We start from the raw sequence: 26,790 nt of genomic DNA on the forward strand, positions 1-26,790 counted from the left end.
ATACATCTATATTCATGGATATGAAGCTCAGACCAGGATTTACATCAGTTCTGGGTCCTGTCACAAACATAAAACAGCTGCTCTGATGTTTCTATATTTATTTGGGTCTGCCAGAGTTATGGCACATCCAAAACATCCACAGGTACGTCGCTTTAAATGTTGCAGCAGCAAGGGATTGTGGGCCCTATTCCTTTGCAGTATTTCCCTCCAATTTCTTCCTGCTCACCTTTAGTGTTTGTTTTAGTTCTCTTTGTACCTGTACAATAGTTTGATTGTAGAACATACAATATCATTGAGGTTATCTCATGTGATTGAAATTGACCTCTGACCTTTGGGTTATGTCATCACTTCATCATTTTATCCTGTTTGACAATTGTCATGATTACCTTATAAATTGTTGATTCTTCTCCCTACCTGATCTTTTGACTGACTGAGTCTGAGACATCCCAAAACCTACTAACAACAAGTCTAAAGGCAGCAGTCATGAAAGGTAAGATCTGAAAGTCATTGTCTTTATGTTGTATTCACATTCACGCTTACATGTAACATGTGAACAGGTCCAATAATGCACATAAATAGTCCAGTGATATTATCAGTTTGATTCTCCATCAGTTTGTCCAGGCTGATCTTTACACTGTGAAACCCTGACATCTCAGAGCTGGGTCACTGTTTTATACAGTATGTCGACATCTGCTGGTCAACATCTGCTACTGCATTTCAACAAAAGCTTAGATCTGACAGTTTAAGACAGACGAGTGCTCACTGTCGTTTTTTATATTTGAGCAATGAAGATTAAAATATTAAAACAGTTCAATCTAATAGGTTTAATTGTCAGGTGATTTTTGGTTTGTTGAGACAAAGTTGAGACCGAGACACTCTGAAAGGTTGATGGGTGATACTAAGACACACACACATATACATTCCCAGTCCTTGCAAGCCTCCAGTGAGGGTCTCCACTCTTAGACCCTCGCACTGCACAAACCTACCTTGAACATGAGTGAGACAAAGTTCAGCTCAGACCTCGTCCAGATTAACAAGGTCTGTGTCAGATGTTGAGAGACCAGGTCTAAACAGAGAGGCTGCTTCCAGGGTATGTGGGAGCCACCCACCTCCTGTATGAACAGCTGTACACCAGGAGTGAGTGACACATCAACCCACTGATCCACCACCAGGATCTACAGCCAGGATTTCAGAATGTCATTCAGACTGGGTGAGTGTGGAGAGAAGGGGGGGGGGTCAGGACTAAAGGGTGGAGTTATCTGAAGCCAGGACAAGTGTTATCACCTGGGTGATAAGGTCACAAACAAATAATTCAGGGGCTAAGAAGGGTGTTCAGATCAATGGTAGAAGGATAGATAGATACGTTATTGATCCCAAAAGAAAGTCAGGAGTGGAGGAATAAGACCCAAGTCCTGAACATAAGGTCCCAGGAGTCAGCTGATACCCAGATGGAACATTAAAGCGTCTGTTGTTAGGGCTCCACCCAAAGTCCAGCGCCCCGCAACTCTACTTGCATCAAAGGGCGGTGAGGATCAGGGAGGGTCAGAGCCACAATCCAGAAACGAGCTGTAAGAAGAGAGATCACTTTGCTTCAGTTTCAGTCGTTTTTAGCTTTAACAGGTCAAACACTGCTGATCCTGACACTGGATGCAGATGTGTTTGTGATGAGATAAAATGTGAAGCAGAGGAAACACATGAAGACAACAGAAACAGAAACTGTCACTTTATTTCTTCTGTACAATATTCAACAGTCACCTCTGACAGCAGCCTGTTTGGGGGGTGGGGGTGTCACTGAAATAAATAAAATATTTTCACATAGAATATAATCAGCAGGTGATGAAGAACACAGAGTCTTCCTCAGCACATGCTGCAGTTTCACCATCAGACTGGTCTGATTGATCACTGCTGTCATCACCATTAATAAAGACATTTCACTCATTACCAGCTCGTTTACTCAATAATCAATCAGTGATGGAACAACTGTTCTGTGTTCTCCACTGAGGAACCTCAGGTGATGTGATGCTGAGGCGTTCACCTGGAGCAGTTACAGGTGATGATGAGAAACAGCTGTCACCACACAACTGATCATTATGATCAGATGCATTGTTTTGTCTTTAGTTTCCCACGGCGACGGAGGATTTGATTTGACGATGTCACAAAACCTAAAAAACTTTAACACAAGGACCTGGAACCAATTAATCAAGAACCAATCAATTATGATCAATCCATTGATCGACTACAGCTGTTAATAACCCATGATCAATAGCTGTCTGTATAAAAACTATAGCTGCAACAATCAATTAATCGATTAGTCAACTATCAGAGAATTCGTCTGAAATTATCCTGATAACCAATCATCAAATATTAACTGCTTCGACTCAAGTGACTGGAGGAGAGACACAAAGACGTCTCCTCGTCCCCTTGTCTCATTAGATGTCTCCTGTCTCCTCTGACGTCTCCTCAGATGTATCTTGTCTCCTCTAACGTCTCCTGTCTCCTCTCACATCTCCTCTCCTGTCTCATCAGATGTCTCCTCTGACTGTGGAAAATTAGAGACATGCTCTGTCTTTTATAGGAGACGATCAATTGACCGATAATAATAAAATAATAAACGTGTCATCCAACTGAGATCTAGTCTCGTTTTTCTTCTTCTTTGGTGGATGTGATGAACCTCTCAACATTCAGTTCAATCTGATGATGTCATTTGTCTTTCACAATAAAAGCAGCAGTTTCACATTGAGTAGTTTTTGTTTCCAATAATTAACAAAACAAAAATAAAAAACCAAACAAAGGAGAAGCTACTCTGAGGAGGATGATGTCATGATGATGTCATGGTGAGAGTGGTGAGCGCAAGTGTGTGCACACACACACCTTCCTCCACAGGGAGTAAGTGTTCGGAGTTTGAACATAAATTAATAAAGCAGACTGTTTTTCATTTGTACATCATCATCACTGTCATAATTCATAATCATCACCATCATCGTCATATAAAACATGGATCAGTTTCTCATCAACATTATAAAGAAGTTTTTTTCTGTTTTATGATTTGTGTCCATAAAAAAACAAACTCATGCTGAACAACATTCATATTTACAAACTGTTACAAAGTGAGCAGATTTATTTCCATCTGATGGGGGGGGGGTGTGACAACACAGTCACACTACACTGAACAGCTGAGAGCTCAGAGTTCCTACAGGTCTCTGAACGTCTCCCTGGTGGTGGATTGTCTCAGCCGGCCTCTGGTCTCAGTCTCAGTCACTTCACTGCTCCGTCAACAGTGATGTCACCACTCTGTCTGAATGTGTAGTGAGAATTATTATACCCTATATAGTGGACTCATCGTATCCCACAGTGCACCACGCCTCACGTGTGCTGCACCTCAGCACCTGAAGCTTAATGTGTCCATCATGAGATAAACGGGATAAAAAGTTGGTGCAGGTTTGTTTGTTTGAGTCTGTTGGTGGAGTAAACACTGCTACAGGGACAGTGAAGAAGAAACCTGTGATGTCACAGAATCTGGATCAGACGTGAAGATGACGTGGATTTAAAAGGAGGATGATGATGATGATGGAGCCGCGTTCATTATCTCAGCAGAAACGAACGTGAGGAAATTGTCAAAATCGCTGAAAAGAAGAATTTACTGAAAACAGAAAAATCTTCTGAGACACCAAACACCTGGAGCCTCGAACCCAACAAAGAACGTCGTCAATAAATGACAGTTTTTTTTTCTATTGTTAGTTTTGTTGTTTTTCATCTCAGTGACACAGCTTCATTCTGACACTGAGCTCCTGTTTATTTCCTGATTAATGATGTCATAAGTCCAGGTCTCAGTACAGACCCTCCCACTCTGACATCAGGTTTCAAAGAATCTGAATGAACCACAACAGGAAGAGGAGACGACCCAGAGATGTAAAAAAAAAAGTGAAACACAGACAAATAAAGGCATGCTGTCGATATTCACTACAAACTGAACAGGAAGTGATGTTCATATTGTCAGGAGTCTTCTTCTCTCTTTAAATCTGAGGGCTCATAAAACGTGTCATTGATCAGCTAATCAGTTATCAGTGTGATTAATCAGCAGCTCGACAGGTTCTGATGAGGAGGAACTGACGACGCCACACTGAGACTGAAGCAACTTTAAATTCAAATCACGTTTGGATTGTCTTCGACACTCACAACAGATTATTGATTAGACGATTGATTAGTGTGAACAGATGATCAACAGACTGAAGGTGATCAGTTCAGTGACAGTTTTAATCAAACCAAACGTCAACGCTCTCCTCTGATGTTACAGAACCAGACTTCCTGTTATGTTTGATGTGACTTCCTGTGTGATCAATAACCTGATCAGACTATTCTCTGAAAATATAAGTATAGATAATAATCAGTGATACAGACATTCAGCTTCTTATTGACATCAGAGAAACAAACAGCATGAGAAGAAAAACTGAAGTTGCCCTTTTATTCTGAAATCATCCTCACATTATGGTAGAAAAAGTCTTTTATTTTGTAGTAAAAAACAGGAGCTGGCTAGAGAGAGACAGACTCTCCGCCATGTTGTCCTCCAGTTTCAAGAGCCGCTCATCAGTCCGAGACTCACCTGCAGCCGCAGGTCACCTGACCAGCTCGACCTGCGATCAGAGACAGTGAGAGAGTCCTCCTGCTCCATCCTGATTGGTCCTGAGCCTCGTCATAGACTTGACTCTTTAGGTGGGTAGTCCACGTTGGTTACCATGGTGACAACTGTGACAATCTCCTCGGGTGCTGTGACGCTCGCCTGTCGCTGCATCTGCACGACTCGCTCCTCCACGCAGCCAGCCGACAGCCGAGCCTCGGCCTCGTGGTCCCAGCACTCCTCAATGGTCTCACAGAGCAACACCAGACCCTGAAGGGGGACCAGCAAATCCAGAACACTCATCAGTAACACACAGACACACAAGTATTATGGTGATGTAGTTCACGTGATGTCAGTGTAAACAGTGTATTAACGAGCAGACTGGTGCATCATGGGTAGTGTAGTCAGACTCACAGTGTGTTTCTGCCAGCACTCTCTGAGCAGCGGTCTCTGCTTCTTGTGGACCACCACCTCCTGCATGTCCTCCAGAGACGGATGCTGACCCACCTCCTCCTCAAACGGCAGCATGTACTCGTCCACTGGACCTGGAGCAGAGACAAGACGGACCATCAGAGTCCAGAGCAGACACTGAGATACACAAAGAGCACCAGTCCTGGATCAGAGACCAGAAGGGACTGAGACGGTTCTACAACGACACCTACAGTCAGTCCTGTTACAGCAGCAATAACACAACTAAAGACCTGAAGTAATGAGTTACAGTTGTTCAGTCACCACAGACTGATTCACACTAATCATGACCTGTTCAACAAACACCAACCAGGAAGTTACAGCATGAGTCTACAGTGAACCTGAAAGGGACACTTCAGGTGAACTGATTTGTTGTTGTGTCACCTGATGTGTGAGGTATTCATGTAGAGTCAGGTGTGCTCAGGTGACTGGAGAACGGTTCTTCAGTTGACCTGAATCCAGACCTGAATCTACTTCAGGTACCACACTGACAACAGACACGCACCTCAGAGATAAAGTAACCTGAACTTTATCTACACAGATACACAGATTTAATCACAACCCACCTGGACTATCACACATCAGACCATTGACATGAGGGAGCTGCTGTGGTGAAGGCTGCAGTACGTCTCTCCACCACCAGGTGTCACTGTTCTCTGTCAGGTGGTCTAAATGTTTTCATACTGTGATTCACCTCCCTCTGCTGTTCTGACAATCACTTCTTTCATAACCATGGAAACAGATGAGGTCTGAAGTCCCTCCTCAGATATCACACACACACACACACACACACACACACACACACGTTGATGCTTGTTACCGTCAGCAGCTTTGCAGCGCGAGGCAAGCTCCCACAACACCAGACCCAGAGCGTACATGTCGATCCTCAGGAAGGCGTCTCTCTGGAAGTTGATGGCCCCCTCCAGGACCTCGGGGGCCATGTACCTCCTGGTGCCCACCTGACACAGACAAGGACACACCTGGTTAAACAGTCTGCAGTGGGGGAGTGAGACAAAGATGTCCTCCATCACTACAGGAACAGGATGACAGTGTTCCTCTCAGATGGACTCACCTGTCCGTGGGTGTCTCCTGGAGATTTTCCCGCCTCAAACCTGAGAGCGAGGCCGAAGTCGGCGATGCAGGCGGTGAGGTTGGACTTCAGCAGGACGTTCTTACTCTTAAAATCCCTGGAAAATTACACAGAGTGACACATCCTCTCTGACAGCGCTCTGGACACCTATATACCTGTATGTTTAATCACCTGTGTATGTGTGTGTGTGTTTGTGTGTATGTGTATGTATGTTTGTGTGTGTGTGTATATGTGTGTGAGTGTGTGTATGTTGTGTGAGTGGGTGTGTACCTGTGAGCGATGGCGGGCTTGTGTCCGTCCTTGTGTCCAGGTATGTCTTCATGCAGGTAGGCGAGACCTCGGGACATGGACTGAGCGATGAGACACAGTTCAGACCAGGACAGAACGTTGGCCTTCAGGTAGTCTGTCAGAGAACCCTGCAGAGAACACAGAACGTCTCAGGTGAGTTCAGGTGCTGGATGAACCTCAGACATCAGATCACCTGAGTCTTTATTAATGTCTCTTTATCTTATTAGATGATTTTTGTTAATTTCCTAACATACCTGGACTTTTATAACTACAACAGGTTATTACTCTGTTATTAAATGTATTAATTTGTGGCTTTAAACATAAATTAATAATTTATAAAAGTGTTTTTAAAATAATTGATTCCTAAAAAATATTTATCATGTTTTTGTTTCTTTATTATTTAAATTATCATTATGTAATACATTAATTACATCAGTTATTACATGAATTTCATAAAATAATCAAACAAATGAAGCACTAAATGAAATGAATAAATATAAAAAATAGCCTCTGTTGCGTTTCAGTGTGTGTGTGTGTGTGTGTGTGTGTGTGGGTTACCCCCCCCCGGGGGTCAGTGTTACCTTGTCGTGGAAGGCGGTGATGAGCCACAGTTCCATGTCCAGGTTACTTCCTCTCTTCTCAGCTCCAATGAACTGCAGCAGGTTCTCGTGTCTCATCCCGTTCAGGTTGTAGATCTCAAACTCATTCTGCCAGGACTGTTTGTCCTGAACACACAGAGGTCAGAGGTCATGTGTCCTGCAGAACACGCCCTGAATGATCTGGGTCAAACACATGGATGTATTATAAGACCTGGACACGGCGCCGCCACTCAGCCTTGCAGCCAATTTTTTCCAGTGGCCACTCGAGGTATTGCAGCGAAAAATCCCCCTGCGGCCCAAAAAGCAGTTTCCCATAGACCGCAATAGTAAAAGAAAGGCCTGTAAAACTTTTAACAGGACACCTGCTAGGTTACTGCTAGCGTCGTCAGGACGAGAACAAGTTAGTGTGAAAAGTGAATAAATGGCACAAAGGCGAGTTTTCTTCTACACACATCAAGGTTCATTGATTTTGTGATTTTTTTTTTTTGTCGCATTTATTCGTCACTTCTTTCACTTTTTTCAGGAATGTAATTGTTTTTAATCGATATATTCGCCGCATTACTGGATTCACTAAGACCCGATATGATTTTTCATAACTTCCTCCGTAACAGTTTTCTTCAGGTATTTTAATTTAAGTCATTGAGCTTCTTTGTGATAGTTTCTGTGATGTGTGAGCAGCAGTGTCTCATCCTGACTGCAGTTCACCAGCCTGTCATCCGCTCACAACCACCGCCTTATTATTTTATAGATTAATGACCTTCACTGTGTCAGCGGGTTCAATGATAACTGACTCCGGCCTGGATGCAGCATCCTCTGGGTCAGCAGTGGTGGCCTGAGGAGCTGCAGCCTGCTCCCCCTCTCTGTCCCTGAGGGGAAGAACCATCCTGGACGTCCTCATCATCGTCTCTCTAACTCCCCACGTCCTCAGTGTGTGCTCAGTAGCTAAATGTTCAGTGGCATTCATCATTTAAATTAAATCTTTATAAAAAATAATTTTGATATATTTTTCATTTTCAAATCAAATATCTGTGAAACAGAACAGTGAAAATAGAAAGAGCAATGACGGGACATAAAGCATAACTACAGCCCTGCACAGTTTTGGTTGTTTTGTTTTTTTTTTTTAAAGAAGACATGCCGTATAAATCTGCTTCTCAATGACAGAAAGTAAACGTGATAACTATCTGATGAGTTGTAGTTATCTGTCACATGCAGCATCCATAAAAATACCTAAAAGACAATTTAAACGTAATATTTTTGCCTGGTTATAATTTTTTAAAATGTTGATTCCAATGTGACTTTAGGCTCTAAAGCTTCAAACTGAATGTTGTTCCCATTTTAAATCTGTGGTTTAAAGCCCCGGGCCGGTCCTGTATTAGTCTGTTAAACATCAAAAAGTCCGCTAGCAGAGCACTCGTGAACACGCAGATCGAGAACGTTTTTTGCTCGTTCTCATCGCCCAAAGGCATGATGGGAGAGACACTACTGCGCAGTCTCTATGGGCCACATAACGCGGAAGTAACCCGGAAGCCAGAAACTTTTTCGGCATACGCGCCAGGCGAGCAACTTGTATTGAACTGAATGGGCGCCATTTTTAGATCCGGCATCCAGGTCTTATAATACATCCATGGTCAAACATCAGATGTCAGGTGAAACCCTCAGACTCCAGCTGCAGTTACATCTGCTTCCAGATTCACACTTCAACTACCCACAGTGATACTCAACTCACAGCTATACACTGTGTCGTTGTGTTGTAGTATTACGTTGTTGTGTTACGTTGTGTTATGTGTGTTTGCTCCTGTGTTCCACTTTAGTCTCCTCTGAAAGTTTTATGGTTGACTTCCTGTTCTCTCATCTCAACTCAAACTCATCAGTCGCTGCAGCTGAGACTCGCAACTAATGAACACAACTGGAGACACAAACCTCATCTGACTGATGTCACACAGTGTGAGTGAGTGTGAGTGTGAGTGTGTGTGTACTTGTACTTGCTACATAATAAGGACCAAAAAAAGTATTTTACTAACAGAGTGAGGACATTTTGGGAAAGTGAGGACATTTTGGCCGGTCCTCACTTTTTGAGACACCTTCAAATCACATGTTGAGGGTTAAGACTTGGTTTTAGAGTTATGGTTAGAATTAGGTTTAGGTTAAGGTTAGGGTCAGGGTTAGGGTTAGGCACTCAGTTGTGATGGTTAAGGTTAGGGTAAGGGGCTAGGGAATGCATTATGTCAATGAGAGTCCTCACAAAGATAGAAGTACAAGTATGTGCGTGTGCGTGTGTGTGTGTGTGTGTGTGTGTGTGTGTGTGTGTGTGTGTGTGTGTGTGTGTGTGTGTGTGTGTGACTGTATGCTCAATTGAGGTCATGTGGGGTTTACTGGATGCTGATTGGCTGAGGCTGAGTCAGCCTTCGGGGAGATTAAAACTGTGAGCTTTAAGTTTAAACACACACACACACACACACACACACACACACACACACACACACACACACACACACGCACACACACACGCACACAGAGCAGTGTGGGGGGTTCAGTATCTCAAACAGGTTCTGAACTGAACCTTCTGGAGCTGAATTAGTTTGTCTGATTCTGGTGATTCCGTCATTGGTTGGTGGTTTCTGACCTGAGTCTGGATCAGAACCAGACCACAGGTACGGCAATGGTCAGGAGGCAGAGCGGGTCGTCCATCAGAAACCAGCCAGTAACCAGCCAGTAACAGAACCAGTCAGTAACAGTCAGTAACAACAGTAATAGAACCAGTCAGTAACAGTCAGTCACCAGTCAGTAACAGACCTGTATGGGGAAGATCTTGACGGCCACATATTCACTGAGCAGTTGAGCCTTCCATACGCAGCCGAAGCGCCCCCTGGCTTTGAGCTCCAGCAGCTGGAGCGGCTTCTGGCCCAGGATGGGGGAAGGGGGGAGGGGACCAGGGTCCTGGAGGAAACACATGGAGACAAACTGAATGACAGCGTAGTCCAGGTCTTGCAGACCTGATCCTGAACAGATGGATCCAGTCTGTGTTCTCACTGGACTGACTGAGGGTTAGAGCTTCACTTCTTCAGACACGTGTTTGTGTGTGCGCAGGAACAGGTACACACACCTGCAGCTCTCTGTCACTGAGTCCAGAACTACATGAAGCAGGTTTCACTGTCTCATGGCCTGGTTATCCAATCAGCATGGCTCTGTCCTCCTCCATCTTTATTGATGACTTAAGTTTACTGATCAACAGGGAGGCAGCAGGTTAAACTGACAGTGAGTTTTTAGAGCGCCCTCTGCTGGAGCACAAGGTGGACTACCTCAACCCCGTGGAGAGACCACAGAACTCAGACATCACAGTTCAGATAAGAGGGCAGCCCAAAACCAGCTGAGCTGGTCTCTGATGGGACAGGTCCAGTCTGAACTGTGCTGAGACTGGTGGGAGGAATGATGGGATATGGAGTCTGTTACTGACTGCATGCTTTCTGACATGCAGATAATGTCCATCTGTGGACAAGACATCCACAACACCACAGAAATAAAAACACAAATACACAACAGTGGCAGAGACACAGAGGCGAGTGTGTTTTCAAAATAAAGGCTGAGGAGTAAAATCAAGATGCAAAATAAAACGACACCAGTGATGAAGCATTCTCCTGTGAAGCTGAAAGGACGTTTCTCCTCTTACCTCAATCATTATGTGAAAGGCGTGCTGAGAGAGAGACACGGTTCACACAGTCAGACACACAACTGAGTTCATGGGACAACACAACACTGAGAGCTGCTGTCACACTGACACACACCAGTCAAAAGGTTAAGTGTTCATGTAACGGCAAGTTTACATTCAGAGGAACTGAGAGAGTTCAAAGGTCAACAGAGGAGGAGTGTCACAGGTACTGAGTGGACAACTACTAATGAACAACTGCTGCCCTCCATGAGTTAAAATATTCACCTGTACCTGAACCTCCTCTAAAGATCTTCAGTTTATCTTCAGCTTCTTGTGTCCAATCAGAAAGATTTTCATGCTCATTCAGTGACTGCAGGTTTTTTACTTATCAGTGGGAGGTCTGCTATGTGACTGCAGCTGTTCAAAAACACCACAGAAGAAGAAGCTCCACACAGAAGCATGTCTCACCTGTGTGGGGACCAGCACAGGTGGGTAGGCCAGTTTGTGGTGTCGGTACATCCAGAAGGAGAAGAGGACGATGGCGGTGACGGCCATGATGGGAACCAGGGAGTACATCAGAGTGGTCAGCACCGGAGGAGGAGACGTCACTGGTTTGTTCGTCGCTATGGAAACACATAGCGACATAAACATTAGTTTTAAGTTACAGCATCACAAACTGTTTAACAGCAGGTTCATCCACAGACCATCATCAGAGCGCACAACTGTTAACACAACACAAACACACACTCAGCTGTACAACACAGTAATACACAGAGAGAGTTTCTGGCAGGTGGACAGATGCACAAGTGAACAGAAGGATAGGTGGACAGTTGGACAGATGGACAGGTGGACAGATGGACAGATGCACAGGTGGACAGATGCACAGGTGGACAGGTGGACAGATGCACAGGTGGACAGATGCACAGGTGAACAGATGCACAGGTGGACAGGTGGACAGGTGGACAGATGCACAGGTGGACAGATGCACAGGTGGACAGGTGGACAGATGCACAGGTGGACAGATGCACAGGTGAACAGATGCACAGGTGGACAGGTGGACAGGTGGACAGATGCACAGGTGGACAGATGCACAGGTGGACAGATGCACAGGTGGGTCTTACTGGTTATCGGTGGCGGGCTGCTGTCGGGGCTGTAGAAGAACTTGTCGTTACACAAACTGCCTTCACAGCAGCAGAAGAAGACCTCTGGAGCATCTTTCTTCTCCACACACTCTCTCCTGTCAACAGAACAAAACTCAGGTAAGACAGGTGTGTGTATGTTCAAACAGGAACACGTCTCGTTCTTCTTCACCTGAAGAACGCCTGTTCTCTGTGGTTCTTCAGAGTTCTAGTCTCAGTCCAGACTAAGACCTTTCTAATAACAGAATATTTTCTACGTCACCCTAACATCATTCATCCATTCCCATCACCTGAACATGAAGGGATTACTGAAACCAGGGGCCCCATTGGTCAGGGGCCCCCAGACCACAGCCTCTGTATGAAATACCTGTCAAGATTTCTTGTTTGAAAGTCACAGAGCTCAGTTAGAAAACACCACAGACACACAAAACTACCACAAACAGATGCAAAATTACCACGCAGAGACACAAATCTACCCCAAAGACACACAAACCTGCCACAAAGACACACAAAACTACCCAAAAGAGACACGATCCTGCATTTCAATTCATTTCAACTAATAACCAGAGCGTGTGAATTTGTTCAAACTTGACTTACCGTATTTTCCGGACTATAAGGCGCACTTAAAAGCCTTTAATTTTCTCAAAAAACGACAGTGCGCCTTATAATCCGGAGCGCCTTATATATGGATTAATTCTGGTTGTGCTTACTGACCTCGAAGCGATTGTGTGTGGTACACGGCGCTCACGGCGCTCTGTCAAAATGTTTTAGTACGACTTTGGTAAACTACAAAGCCGCACCGCTTGCAGGATTACGGCTATCGTAGTCAGGAGCGTCGCGGAGTAATACATGCTGTGCTTCACCATAATATTACAGTGTGCGTGTATAAGGACCTATAAGGAGTTATTGTGAATACGCTAACGTTTGATTTAGCGGTATCAGACTGTGTTTTTTTTTTACGTGTTACAACTGAACAAGGTTGGGAGTTATTGTGAATACGCTCATTAACGTTTGAACAATGTTGAGAGTTATTGTGAACGCGTTTAATAAAGTTTGACTGACTTATCTTACTGTTTTGTTTCGCTTAATGCGTCTTATAGTCCGGTGCGCTTTATATATGAAAAAAGTTAGAAAATAGACCATTCATTGACAGTGCGCCTTATAATCCAGTGCGCCCTATAGTGCGGAAAATACGGTAGTAAAAAAGTGACCATCAAAGGAGGAGTACTGTACTGTAGGAGGACTGTAACACATCAGCAGAGCTGCAGGTAAACGAGTTTAACAGCAGGTAGAGACATGAGCCAACAGGATACACAATGGTGGGGAGGGGGGGCACACTGACACTACAGAGGACACCTCACAGGTAGGTCCTCAGTCAGGTGACCTGCAGCTAGACTGTGAGGTTCAGGGAGGTTTTAGAGTCAGAGTGAAAATAAAACATGTCAGGACATCTGTCTGCTGCTTCAACACCTCCACCCTTAGACATAAATCCACTTCCCTTAGGGGACAAACAGAATCCACCTTTCACCTGAATCACAGTGAGCAGCTGCAGACACCAGCATTGGTCTCTATGTAGCTGAGGTTTGTTACCAGCTGCTGGAGGACAGCTGTGAGCTCGTCCTCTGGAGCTCAGGCCAGATCGTCCTCTGGAGTTCAGACAGACCAGAGACACCAGTTCACACCAGGACCTGGAGCCTCCACTACAGGAGGGTTGGCCTCAGTTCACTCATTAGTCATGTATCATTCACTCCCTAATGCCAAACCAGTCATGATGTTCAGACTAGAGGCTAACAGTGGGAGTCCTTCATCATGTGACTGTGACGGGACAGGTCGACAGCAGGACAGGAATCGTAATCATCATAGGTCAGTTTTTAGATATACAGTTTTAGTATGAAGGAACACCATGTTCTTTATTTGTAACATAATAATATGCTCTCTCTACTCTTTATTGTTTTATCCTGTCCTGCTGTGTGTGGACTGAGGACAGTGTTGTGCTGATGGACGATGATCTTGGTGATGACGATCATCAGAGCGATCGGTGATGGCTCATCTTTACAAACATCAAGATGATATTTGGCTCCTTTTTCACATTAACGTATTAATGATTTTATTATTATCATCATCATCATTATCATCGCCCTACCAATGATGCTGAACACCGACAGACACACACACTGACAGGTGTCAATGCATCACTGTGATACTGAAGGAAACTTAAAAACAGGAGGATTCTGAATGAAGTTCTGCAGCCTCAGTTTGATGACATCATCAGGAAGTGAAGTCACACTGGATCAGATCAACATGTGGTCCAGATGTGACTCAGGTGGTTAGAGAGAACTGACAGGAGAACCAGTTCCCATCAGTCCTGCACCAGTTACCTGTCGTAACAGCTGACGTCGTCCAGCCAGCAGCCCTGTTTGACTACCTGGACAGCTCCTGACACGTTCTTCCAGGTGGCGAAGCAGTGCACCCTCTTATCTTTCTCCCCGGAGCAGGTCACTACCCCACTGATGTTCCCCCGACCCTCCAATGATGAAGAGGAAGATGAAGGGCTGTAGTTGTAATGGACACACTCCTGAGTCTCTGATCGACCCAGGATGGCACCTGAGAAGAGACACAGTCCGTCAGAGTCTGGACTCACCTGGTCCTCCATGTGAAGGAGGTCAGGTACTGACAGAACACTGATGCACACTGACGCACACTGACGCACACAGACACACACACATACACAGACTTCATATATTCATGTCAAAGATGTTCTCAGTGATCTGATAGATAATGTGATTTATTAGACATTTAAAGTGAGAGTGAACAAGAAGCCTTCTCCTCATAGCAACATGATAACACAAGAAAACTGTTCTAATGTGATCAATTGATCAATCAGCTGCTAAAGACATCTCTCCTCATCAACAGATACAACAGAACACTGTGTTGTCATTCTGAGGCTGAAGATACAGATATGTAATAACACACATGAATCAGACAGCTCACTCGTTATGTTTGAGTGTTTGAGTAGAAGTGAGACCTCCTCTCTGATAAACCATCACCTGATCTCACACCAGCTTCAGGAGCTTATTGATCAGATCAGATCAATAACTAGTTAGAACCAGGGCCTTCAGTGTTTGGATTACATCCAGGGACGGGGAAGATTTTAACTGTACTGCTGCTTTTACCAATACTGCTTACTGATCCAGTACTTTGACTTATTTATCTAGTACTTTGACAGTTCTCTTATTGATCCTGTACTTTAACTGATTGATCCAGTACTTTGAGAGTACTCTTATGGATCAGATTTTGTGATGATGATGTGTGTGTGTGTTGTACACCAGGAGACCTCTGTTGTTTCTGCTGCTGCTCATTAATCACACCTGATAAACTGAGCTGTTTGTGGTGAAAACATGAGCGTGCTAAGAACAGGTCATCTGACAGATGAGAGGAAACTGTACAAGCAGAGACACCGTGACACTCTCTTCACTTCTGCTGACAGACAGATGAATGGATGATGGATGAATGGATGATGGATAGACGATGGTCAGACCAACCAATGAAGACATAACTAATTAATTAAATTTGAGCTAAAACCACAGACTGAACCGTTCCTGCAGTCTGAATGTTGATGTTTAGCAGCACAGACTCAGCTGTTACACCTGGATCAGCATCATCTCCATGGTCACACCCACACTGGCTCCATGACCAGTGACTGTTTCTACTGTCTCTTCTGTCTCCACTGTTTCCACTTTGCCCACTGTCTCCACTGTCTTCACTGTCTCCACTGTTTCTCTACTGTTCTCTACTGTCTTCATCTGAAGGATGTCTTGTGGAATCACAGGTATGACACCACCTGTCAGTGTATGACACACCTCCACCTGTCTGTGAGGAAGGTCAAACTAACACTCAGGTGTGTGAATACAGGTGAAGCTACATCACTACACCTGAGATAAAGTGAAACCCTGAGGACGAGCTCTGTGTGAAGACAGTGGAACGGTCCTTAAAATATTCAGTCTGATCAAATGTGTAGGAACTCCACACTGCACGCAACACACACACACACACACACACAGCATTAATCATTCAACCATATGTATTGTACAACACACACACACACACACACACACACACACACACACACACACACATCATTAATCATTCAACCATATGTATTGTACAACACACACACACACAGACAGCAGAAGGTCTGATGGACATGAAGCTGCTGGTTCCAGATGTTTATATTGCAGCAGCAGCAGCATCTGTCCAGATGTTCTGCTGTCACTGTGCAGCTGATTTATCACTACCTGGACCCGGGGTGTGGACCTGGTGTTTCCTAACATCACCCTTCATTAGAACAAATCGTTCTCAGTCAGCTGACAGGCCTTTTAAATGAAAATAGAATTTCAGATCAATTCTGATCAGGCTTTAAGGAGACAGCCCTCCTTCATATAGACTCAGATTCTGGACTCTGCTGGACTTCAGCGCTGCTTTGGACACAATAGATCATGACCTTCTTTTCAATCATGGAGCAACTGCGTTGGTATCTCAGCCTCTGCTTTTAACTGTTTTAATTTTGTCTAATAGAACAGAGGTCACTAATAGGTGAACCACAGTCCAGGTCCAGGTCCAGGTCCAGGCCTATAGATTATTAGAAATTATTACATTTTGACCTAGCGCAGCTTTTCTTGCTGTTACAGCTCTAGTCACATGATGCTACTCAGCCAATAACTGCGCCTGGAGTCTTGAGTCACACAGAGAGAGATGGTGGAGAAATAAGGAAGGAGAAAGGAAGAGGCAATGTTCACCTGTTCACCTGGTGACAGTTTATTTTCTACACTTTGTGTTTAATTTCTCTAAAATCACTCACTTTATTTTAATTAATTTTAAATTGAACACCTGTAATAGAACAGTCTCGGTATTCTTGGTAGCTCCTCCTCTTCTTCTGCACCTCATTACTTGTGAGGTAACACCTGGACACCACAGCAGGTATCTGTAGACTGTAGCAGCTTTTTTCTCCCACTGCATCAGTTCCAAATATTGGTTATCAGTCTCCTTGATTACTAATAATCAGAATCAGTCTGTGGCACCAGGAGCCATCTGAGTGAAGAGAAGTCATTATCAATCTGATCAGATATTTGATGTCAACCTTAGGTAAGTGACATGATCAATACTCTGTACTACAGACACATTTTGGTTGATACCAAAACACTGTTGGTGCCACAATGTATCAAGGTTTGATACCAACAATACAATTAGTATCCACTAAGTCCAGACCCCTGGAATCAGCTCGTCAAGTAACCAAGAGAACCTTCACAGATGTCTGACACCAGAGAATTTATGGTATTTTTTCGCTTAAATAATTTCTAAAATTATAATTATAGGTTAACTGTCTGTTGACCAGTTAATGAACAAATGATATGTTTGGGTTCTGTACTGTTGGTCAGATAAGACTCGGGGAACATGTTAGGGCCGGGATCCGTTCAATGGCTTTAACAGCTAGAACTTCAAAAATATCAAAAATAAATTTAAAAATGAGGAAAGAAGTAAATATCATTCTCTAGTTCCAGCCACTCAAATGGACCAACTTGTTATTTCAATATGTAATAAAAGGTAAATTATTATTAGTTGCAGCCCTAATCCACTTTCAGAGGATGTTTCAGCAGGTGGATGTTTCACAGCTTCACTGACAGTTAACTGATGACCTCTGGTCTTTCATTAAACAGCCCTGGGGACTTCCAGACAGTATACACGTCAAACGATCGATCTATTAATCGTCAGATTATTCGATCATAAAGATAATCATTGATTACAGAACCGTGGACCTTGGATCTTGTCTCAGGTGTTTCTCATGTTTTCTCTCAGTATAATAATAATAATGATGAGACGTTGGAGAACAGACTCAGCAGATGAGACCATCATGATAAGATCAGTTCTGAATCAGCAGACTCTGACTCTAACAAATACTTGTACAACAACTGTAGTTCAGCCCCCCAGGCAGTAAACACCTCCCACTGTATGTACAGTGTGTACAGCCAGGTACAAGCTGTGATGACAGCAGACTCACCTGAGGAGCAGGAGATGAGGAAAACACTGAAGGCCAGTTTGGTCGCTGATCCCATTGTGGCTCCAAAGACAGAAACCTCCGTTACTGTGGCTTTAATCCAAACAGAAGACGGCCAGGATTAACGTCGCTTTAAACGGGCTTTGACTGGTGGTTGACACCGAGAACCTGCAACATGTCCCGGTCCAGAAACCTAATACAGTCCTGGCCCTCACGTTTAACGTGATAAAAAATGACACATTTAACCGCGGTGAATGAGGTAAATCTGGAGCTACAGAAATAACCCGTTTATCTAAGGACAGGCCTGATTAAAGAGGAGGCTCTAGGTCTCCTCATCGGGATCAAACGCAGCTGGTCGGCCGGTTCACTGAGTGACTAAAGGTAATGTCATTGACAGTTATACACTTCACAGTCTACCGTGGGACTGGGTGTACAGTGGAGCAGAAAAACAGCCTTTTTCTCAGGCAGCAGACAGGACATTTTCATCGATCTGCACGGATTTACTGTATTTCCAGAGCGGGATTAAACGGAGCTCCGGCTGTGACCAGTCGGTGGTGGAGTCGCTCCAAATTCCCCCTTTTATTTACAAAACCCTGCTCTCCAGGCTGACCGTCACATCGAGGAAAAGTTGAACCCGAACTGTTCTTATCATGTTTTATGTCAAATAAACATATGACGCTCCAGACGACGTCTTGGTGGTGTGATCCGGGATCAGAGTCCGCATCTAGAAAACAGCTCTCCACCACCAGCCACAATGTTACCGAGCGGAGCTGCAGCCCTCAATCCGCTGCTCACGACCACAGCTCGGTCACCGAACAGCTAGCTGGCCTGGCTAGCCGTTAGCTTAGCTCCGCAGCTAGCTGGTTTGACGGGAGCGGGTTTCCTCACCGGATCCAGAGGAGGAAAACCACAAACCGCAGATACTACTACGCAGATGTTCCGCGGAGGTGGACCGGTGGTGTGGATTATCCCAACCTGAATAAAAATAAACATATGCGGTTAGTTTCCTCCCGCTGCGGTTGTCCTGCGTCTTCACGTCCACTCTCTCCCTGCCTTAGCGAGCATAAGCAAGATGGCTGCCCCGCTCAGATTATTTTTGTTTTTTTCCCACCTTCTTCCATGGTCATCTGTCACAGTGCCGAGGATCTTCTGAATGACATCAGCAGGAGCCAATAGGCTGCGTGCAGGAGGCTCAGCCCGCAAACCTCCACCAATCCCGAGCGGCGTCCTGACGGAGAACGGCTGGAGTGACGGAGGATGACGGCCTCCTGTCAGAGAGAGTGCCGGGCCGCTGGATCCCAGCTCCGGACGATTCACACCGAAACAGAGTACAGAAACAAGTAAGGAGAAAAAGTCAATAGAAACACACACACACACACACACACACACATATATATTTAGATATATACAAATACAGTAATGACGTCTGTACTGGGTCAGTTCTCCCTGAAGGGAACAGGTGGGGATGGGGAAGGTTACAGCTCAGTAGACAGGTGGAGGTAGGTATAACCATGTATGACCAGGTACAACCAGGTATAACTAGGTATGACCAGGTATAAGCATGTATAACCAGGTTAGGCCAGGAGGTCGTAGAGCCCCTCCACACTGTCCTTATGGAAGATGCTGAGGCTGATTATAACTTGTCAACTGTTATGAGCAGGATTCTTGATGCTCAGACCGATCTCTGGAGACTCTGGAGAACGTATGTGAATAAATGGACTGCTCCTTCCTGCTGATGTGAAGCTTTAAACCCTGGAGAGAGGGGCATGACTGACCTCGATCCGATCACTGATATCTGCCCCAGTTACAGATCAATTTTGACCCATCAGACAGTATATAATCCTGCTGTATAATCCATACTAATCTGAAGTAACGTGTTCACTGCTGCTCACTGACTCGTCTGGCTTGTCTGGCCAACAACACACATCAGCTCTGATCTTTACACTGAGGCAGCAGGACGTCGTCTCGTGATCTACAGATTCGGGATCTCACCTATTTTCACAGGTGATGCATCTCACAGCAAAAACAGAGAAAAGACCTGGTGATGTCATAGTGACATCATACCAGCAACATTACAGAAACTGACATCTTACACTGTGTCTGTGTCCAGGCTGAATCTCAACATGTCACAGACACGAAAAAATATAAATATGTTCTTCAACCATTGTAGCAGCTGGGTGTGGAGACAGTGGAGAGACATTTACTATCAAACAAAATCAGAGATTCCTTAAAAATGAAGAAAAATCCAACATTCAAGTCTCCTGTAAACTGTGTGTAGACAGAGCTGCAGTAGCAGACACACATCCAGAGTGTCCCCGGTTTAACACTGAGTGAATTACATGAGTGTTCAGTTTGTATGTTACAGCTCAGTGTGAACGATACGACAACTTAAACACAAAGTGAAGACCACACAGAGAACTGTGTACAGTACCGGCAGCTGGTGGAAGAAGTATTCAGGTTTTTTGAACAGTTGTACGGAGGCCCCCAGGGGTCAGATGTAGAACAGAAATATTAATGTGAATCTATTTGAAGGATTAATAAACTGTGAGCACAGATTCTGCTTCAACACTTTAGGGTGGGGGCTTTTCTCTAGTAGACGATGTTCAGTGAAACACTGGATCATCTTAACTCACCTGGCCTAAGCAGTCACACACAGGTGAAAGGACACAGGTTTGATCTGTGCACTGGATACTTCCTGGTGAGAAGCTGCCAAGACGTCTCACTGTGGACCAGAGCTCAGGATGAACTGGACATGAGGACAAACATCAGCTGTGGTCAGAGATCAGTCAGCTCCAGTCTGACGCATTGACCTCCTGCACTCTCATCATTTGTCTCCAGTCAAACATTCAGGCTGGAAATACCCAGGCTGCTTGGCGCTCCTCAGCTCATTAACTTTAATCAAATGTGTGAGCGTGACTTTGAGGTGGAGATTATCCTGCTGCTGTTCACTCTGCACCTGTCACAGCCTGTCACCGCCCACAGGAAGCTTTGCTGCCCACAGGAGCTGCTAAAAATCCTGCTGCAGCCCCACACTCTGATGTTCTGTAACACACTCACCAATCACTTTATTAGGAACACCTCACTGACACTATAGCTGTTCACTTCTTCAGGTCCTGGATCCAGATGTTAAACTTTCCTCTGAGATGCTGCTCCATGTTGACATGACTGCTTCATATTCATGCTGCAGGTCTCCTGTTCTACCACATCACAAAGGGGGTCCACTGGATCCAGGTCAGAGACTGAACTGGACTCAGTGTGATGTTGATGAAACCAGTTTGTGTCATGGAGTATTATCCTGCAGGAAGTATCTGTTAGAAGATGTTGAACTGTGGCCATGAAGGATGAACATGGTCAGCAACAATACATACATAAAGTGAGTCCAGAAAACATCCCCACACCATCACACCACCACCACCACCTGGACTGTTGACACAGGGCGGGTGGTGACACAGTCATTACATCCTGAGATAATTACTCATTAAGGTAACATGTATTAGCTGTTTGTCTGAGAGTATTGTCTCTGAACAGATGGACTGAGAGGAGTTTGTGTAGACCATGTCCTCACTGTGATGGTGAAGCCTCCTTCCTGTCCTGTGATGTTATGTAAGGAGCTATGGGAACATATGAAGAAACCTGAGGGATTGCTCCTCCTGCAGCAGCTTCAGGGCTGATTAAAGCAGCAGCTCTCAGATCAGGGCTGTCAGGAACCACAGTGCTGCTGACAGAAAGACTTACTCCATGTAACTGACTCTCAGTCTCACTGCTTCACCAGAACTTAAAGCTGCTCTCACCAACACTTTCACACTAACAGATGATCTGGGTGTCTCTGATTGTGATGACCTTTTTCACCTCTGTCCCAGTTTATGTGTGAGACCCCACTTACCAGCTGCAGCAGCAACAATACACCAGTCAAAAAGGTCTGGTCCCAGAAACTGAGCCCAGGTTTCCTTCCCATCCATCCTCTCCTTACACCCCGAGTCTTTACTGACCCAGAATCTTTACTGACCCTGAGTCTTTACTGATGAGTCTTCAGGTATTTAGAAGATCTCTGAGTCCGTCTAGACTTTGTTCAGGTCAGGTCCTTGGTGGTTCTTAACTTGATGGTTTTATTGATTTGGGGAGATTGTATTTTCTACAGTTAGATGTTAAATGGTTTTATGGTCGGATGGTACACTGTAAAGAGAAGAAGGAATCTGTCAGCAACATGTGCTCATGAACCACAGAGAGATGCTTACCCTGGATATTTACTGTGAGTATTTACTGTGAAGAGGAAAACCATATCCAGGACCACCAGAACCACCTTAGTTACAACAAGCCTCCTGATTGGACCCAAGAATCTCTCTAAGAACTATGGTTACCAGAATTTGCTAAAGGACGACTACAGGGTCTAGGGTCACTAGAAGCTAGAAACTAGAAACCATATAAAGGACAACTAGAACCTTCTCCAGAGGGACCAGTGGAACCACCTCAGTGAACACCAGAACCTCCTAAGAGACCACCAGAACCCCCTCAGATTTAAGGTTAGAAAAGAGATCACAGGCTAGCTCCAGGTTAACATTAGTGGTGTAATCCCAGTATGACCAGTATGAGAGTGGTTTCCTGTTAATGTCTTACAGAGTAGCGTTCTACTCCACCTCCTACATCACTGATGGTTTAGTGGAAATACCACCAGAGCTGCTGACCAGCTGGACTGCCAACTCACTGAGTGTCAACACACAAACACTGTAACACACACACACATCAGTGTTTCATAGAGCCACAATATCATCAGTAATCACCACATATCAATTTTATATGTTTTACTGCTTCAGATGGATAAACTTTTACATCATCGTATAGCTGTGAAAAAACCTTTGGTATGAATCTTTTCATACAAAATATTTTCACACATTCAGATATGGTGATACAGAGCAACAATACTGACCCTATTTTGTTTCCGTAGATCCCCACTAGTACTGACCCTCTAAACCAGTACTGATCTTCTGAACCAGTACTGAGCCCCCTGATCACGGTTCTGCTTCAGGTAATAAAGTTTCTCTGTCACTGCAGACCATAAGCTCTTTCACCGTTAACATTACAGTTTCCTGTTACCAAAATAAAATGTCTGTGTGTGACAGCAGAATTGTGCTCACTGAGATCTGTTGTTTCTCTCCTGATACATTAAACCCACTGCTTGTCTGCAGGCCAGTTGGGGGGGGGGGGGTTCCTCCAGCTGATTGGATGAGTAAGCACTCACCGCCTCCCCCTCCATCCAGCCTGCACCAGCAGGTCACGCTACTCCAATGATACTAACCTTCATCCCTCCCCCACATACTGCTGTTACTACTGTTACCACACACACAGACACACACACACATGCTTTCATCACTTCAGAGGACACAACATTGTCTTATGTTGATTTCCTGGAGACCTCCATGTTGCTTTATTTCAGCCTGTTGTGTTAGTGTGTCGGACACATCAGAGGGATCTGTGAGAATCTGAACCTTTTCCTATGAATCTCTGACAAACAAAACAGTCATCATGCTAACTGCAGTGTGCTGGATTGCATGTTTGATGTTCACATGCATGTGAGAGAGAGGCGTGTGGACTGTGTGTGTGTGTGTGTGTGTGTGTGTGTGTGTGTGTACAGGATCAGCAGCTGCGTATGTCCTCTGTCAGGTTGGCATTCTTTGTCACTGCAGACATAACATGAGTCCACACATGAGCTCAGATTCAGAGCAGTTTAATCCACTGGCCTGAGATCAGCAGCAGGAGAACACATGATGACATACAGAGGCCCCACTGAGCCAGAACATAAAAATAAATTAAAGTTTCAAGGTCACATTTATTGTGTCCATCAGGTTTTGGCTCCATACAGAACATCCTGTTTGTGACTGTGTGAACTGTAGCTGGGACGTCACAAAACAGGAGTTCAGTTGCTGTGTTGTTCCGTTGTTGTGTTGTTTTTTTTTTTGTTGTTGTGTTGTTTTTTTCTGTTGTGTTGTTCTGTTGTTGTTTTTTTCTGTTGTTGTGTTGTGTTGTTTTTTTTTCTGTTGTGTTTTTTTTCTGTTGTTCTGTTGTTTTTTTCTGTTGCTGTATTATTTTGTTCTGTTGTTCTGTTTTGTTGTTTTTTTCTGTTGTTTTTTTCTGTTGTGTTGTTGTGTTGTTTTTTCTGTTGTTGTGTTGTTGTTTTCTGTTGCTGTACTGTTTATGTTCTGTTGTTGTGTTTTGTTGTTGTGTTGTTCTGTTATGTTGTTCTGTTGTTGTGTTCTGCAGGGTTCATCAAAACACACTCCTGAGAACAGAGATTGTTGGAACAGGTTGTCTGTCCGTCCGTCCTGTTCTTGTGAATGTGGCATCTGAGGAACACTAAGAGAACTGTTCATAACGTTCTGCAGAAACTCTCCTGGTCATTATTGAGCTGTTAGAACAGAACGAGACTCTGAGACCATGTTTCCTGCAACTTGTCTGGTTAGTGGAAGAAACAACCATGAGGAGGTAGATCTAGTTAGAACAGGGTTCTGCAATAACAGTGTTCGAGGTAGATCTAGTTAGAACAAGGTTCTACAGAAGCAGTGTTGTGCCACAGCTGCTGCTCAGTCTGACTGACTCACTCTCTCTGCTGGAGGATCAGTGAACTACAGGAGTCACAGTGAGCACGGATCTGGTCCTGATGTAGCCTGACAGGTACAGACAGAGAGGGTTGTGTGAGTGAATGAATGGATAAATGCCATCTCTATGATTAATCTCTGACTCTGACACATTAATGAAACAACAGTGTGGAACATGAGCTCTGCCTCAAGGATAATTTTCACTTTAACAACAAACTGAACCAACAACATGTTAAATACTGAATACGTTTCTGTTGTTTGAAACATTCATGTTTTTGTTTTGCAGATAGTTTTAACCAATCAGATGCGTCAGATTCAGCAGCTTCAGTGTCTTGTGAACCCAGCAGACTGAACCTGGACTCGAAGTGGTCCAGGTTTTCATCTACTCATGTGACTCAGGTCTTTTATCATCATAGAGCTGATTCTTCACGTTTTCCTCAGCTTCTCTAACTGTGGGATCCAGTGGATCACTGACACATCATTATGTATAATACAGAGTTCATCAACAAAGCAGCAACAGGAATAAAATAAGTGACTCAGTACATTTACTCAAGTACTGTACTCAGGTACACATCTGAGGTACTTGTACTTTGAGTATTTTAATCTGATGCTGCTTCACTGCATGTCTGTTAATTTATCTGTAGCTGAATATTTTATGAGTTAATAATAAACCAGTGAATGAAGAAACACAAGCTCTGCTGTGTTAGTATTACACACACGCACACACACACACACTAGAGTCTACAATAATAATCCGGTATAAAAACATATAAAATAACTGACCTAGTTTCAGCTGCCCTGAAAATACTTTAACTTCTTTATTTTGAAGGTCATTTTACTGATGATAATGTAATTATGTTTCTGTCAATTAAAACAGAACCTCAAAACCTGAAGATCATCACAGTCTGAGACGGAGAGAAAATATTTACAGCTGCTGCAGAACGATGGTGATGATGACAATGTTGAGGTTCAGCTGAAGATACAGTGATGTTGTAACTCCACCAGGGGGCGCCACAACATCACACCTGCTCCAGCTGACTGAGGATGGGACGGAGCTCCATGGTATCAACTGACAGACAAACGTCACCTTTATAATTGATCATTATTCAGATGTAGAGTGGTTTCCATGGCGATGGGCAGAAGAACGAGACACAGGAGAATAAAGAAAAGTTTCACATAACAATCAGTTACATCACTTGAAGATTAACCTCAGATGATGGATCATACAACACCACTTACTGGACCACCTGGCCCGCCACAACAACCACAACAAATGCACAAGTCCACCTAAACCACAACAACCACAACAAACACAACAAACACACAGGTCCACCTAAACCACAACAAACACAACAAACACACAATTCCACCAAAACCACAACAAACACAACAAACACACAGGTCCACCTAAACCACAACAACCACAACAAACACAATAAACACACAGGTCCACCGAAACCACAATAACCACAACAAACACACAAGTCCACTGAAACCACAATAACCACAACAAACACACAAGTCCACCGAAACCACAACAAACACAACAAACACACAGGTCCACCAAAACCACAATAACCACAACAAACACACAAGTCCACCGCAACCACAACAAACACACAGGTCCACCGAAACCACAATAACCACAACAAACACACAAGTCCACCGAAACCACAACAAACACACAAGTCCACCGCAACCACAACAAACACACAAGTCCACCGAAACCACAATAACCACAACAAACACACAAGTCCACCGAAACCACAACAAACACACAAGTCCACCTAAACCACAATAACCACAACAAACACACATGTCCACCTAAACCACAATAACCACAACAAACACACATGTCCACCTAAACCACAATAACCACAACAAACACACAAGTCCACCGAAACCACAACAAACACAACAAACACACAAGTCCACTGAAACCACAACAAACACAACAAACACACAAGTCCACCTAAACCACCTACATATCAAACCTCTGAATGATTGAATAGATGGATGGATGAATAGATTAATAGATGAATGAATAGATGGATGGATGAATAGATTAATAGATGAATGAATAGATGGATGGATGAATGAATGGATAGATTAATAGATGAATGGGTGAATAGATGAATGGATGAATAGATGGAACTAAACGTCCTTTCCTGCCTGCTCTGCCTCAGCTGTTGAAACCTCATATCTCCCTGGTGATATGAGGTTTGGATCTGTCTTGACTGGTGACAGACGACAGGTTGATGTTGTCACACTGTACAAACTGAATAAATAACAAAATAAAAGCC

General features: G+C 44.1%; 1 protein-coding gene and 1 long non-coding RNA gene across 9 annotated transcripts; one reads left to right on the plus strand and one right to left on the minus strand.

The window, feature by feature from the left end:
• Nucleotides 1-1,708: 1,708 nt before the first annotated feature.
• On the minus strand, nt 1,709-18,984 carry acvr2aa (activin A receptor type 2Aa). 5 transcript variants are annotated; one of them, XR_011687142.1, is made up of 13 exons: nt 17,901-18,979; nt 14,224-14,449; nt 11,828-11,943; nt 11,175-11,329; nt 10,728-10,751; nt 9,854-9,997; nt 7,043-7,186; nt 6,444-6,589; nt 6,156-6,270; nt 5,904-6,042; nt 5,030-5,160; nt 2,505-4,885; nt 1,709-2,449 (listed from the first exon to the last, which is right to left on the minus strand). XR_011687142.1 is itself a non-coding variant. In XM_071472418.1 (13 exons), exons 2-13 carry the CDS (start codon nt 17,953-17,955, stop codon nt 4,691-4,693), a joined length of 1,590 nt encoding a protein of 529 aa, XP_071328519.1. In that variant the 5' UTR covers nt 17,956-17,990; nt 18,873-18,924; the 3' UTR covers nt 1,709-4,690. The 5 variants fall into 5 exon arrangements, 3 of the variants coding, with proteins under 3 accessions (XP_071328519.1, XP_071328518.1, XP_071328520.1); XM_071472418.1 differs by having other exon boundaries at nt 1,709-4,885; nt 17,901-17,990; nt 18,873-18,924; XR_011687143.1 differs by lacking the exon at nt 10,728-10,751 and having other exon boundaries at nt 17,901-18,984.
• Nucleotides 18,984-26,790, plus strand: LOC139614812 (uncharacterized). Of its 4 annotated transcripts, none has more exons than XR_011687146.1 (4): nt 18,984-19,237; nt 21,085-22,920; nt 24,774-24,886; nt 25,365-26,790. It is a non-coding gene; the product is annotated as an uncharacterized lncRNA (long non-coding RNA). The 4 variants fall into 4 exon arrangements; XR_011687145.1 differs by lacking the exon at nt 25,365-26,790 and having other exon boundaries at nt 21,085-22,753; nt 22,840-22,920; nt 24,774-25,333; XR_011687144.1 differs by lacking the exon at nt 25,365-26,790 and having other exon boundaries at nt 24,774-25,333.

This window comes from Trachinotus anak, unplaced genomic scaffold (genome assembly GCF_046630095.1).
Source record: "Trachinotus anak isolate AG129_WGS33_773 ecotype Australia unplaced genomic scaffold, CSIRO_AGI_Tana_v1 ptg000039l, whole genome shotgun sequence".
Taxonomy (NCBI): Eukaryota; Metazoa; Chordata; class Actinopteri; order Carangiformes; family Carangidae; genus Trachinotus; species Trachinotus anak.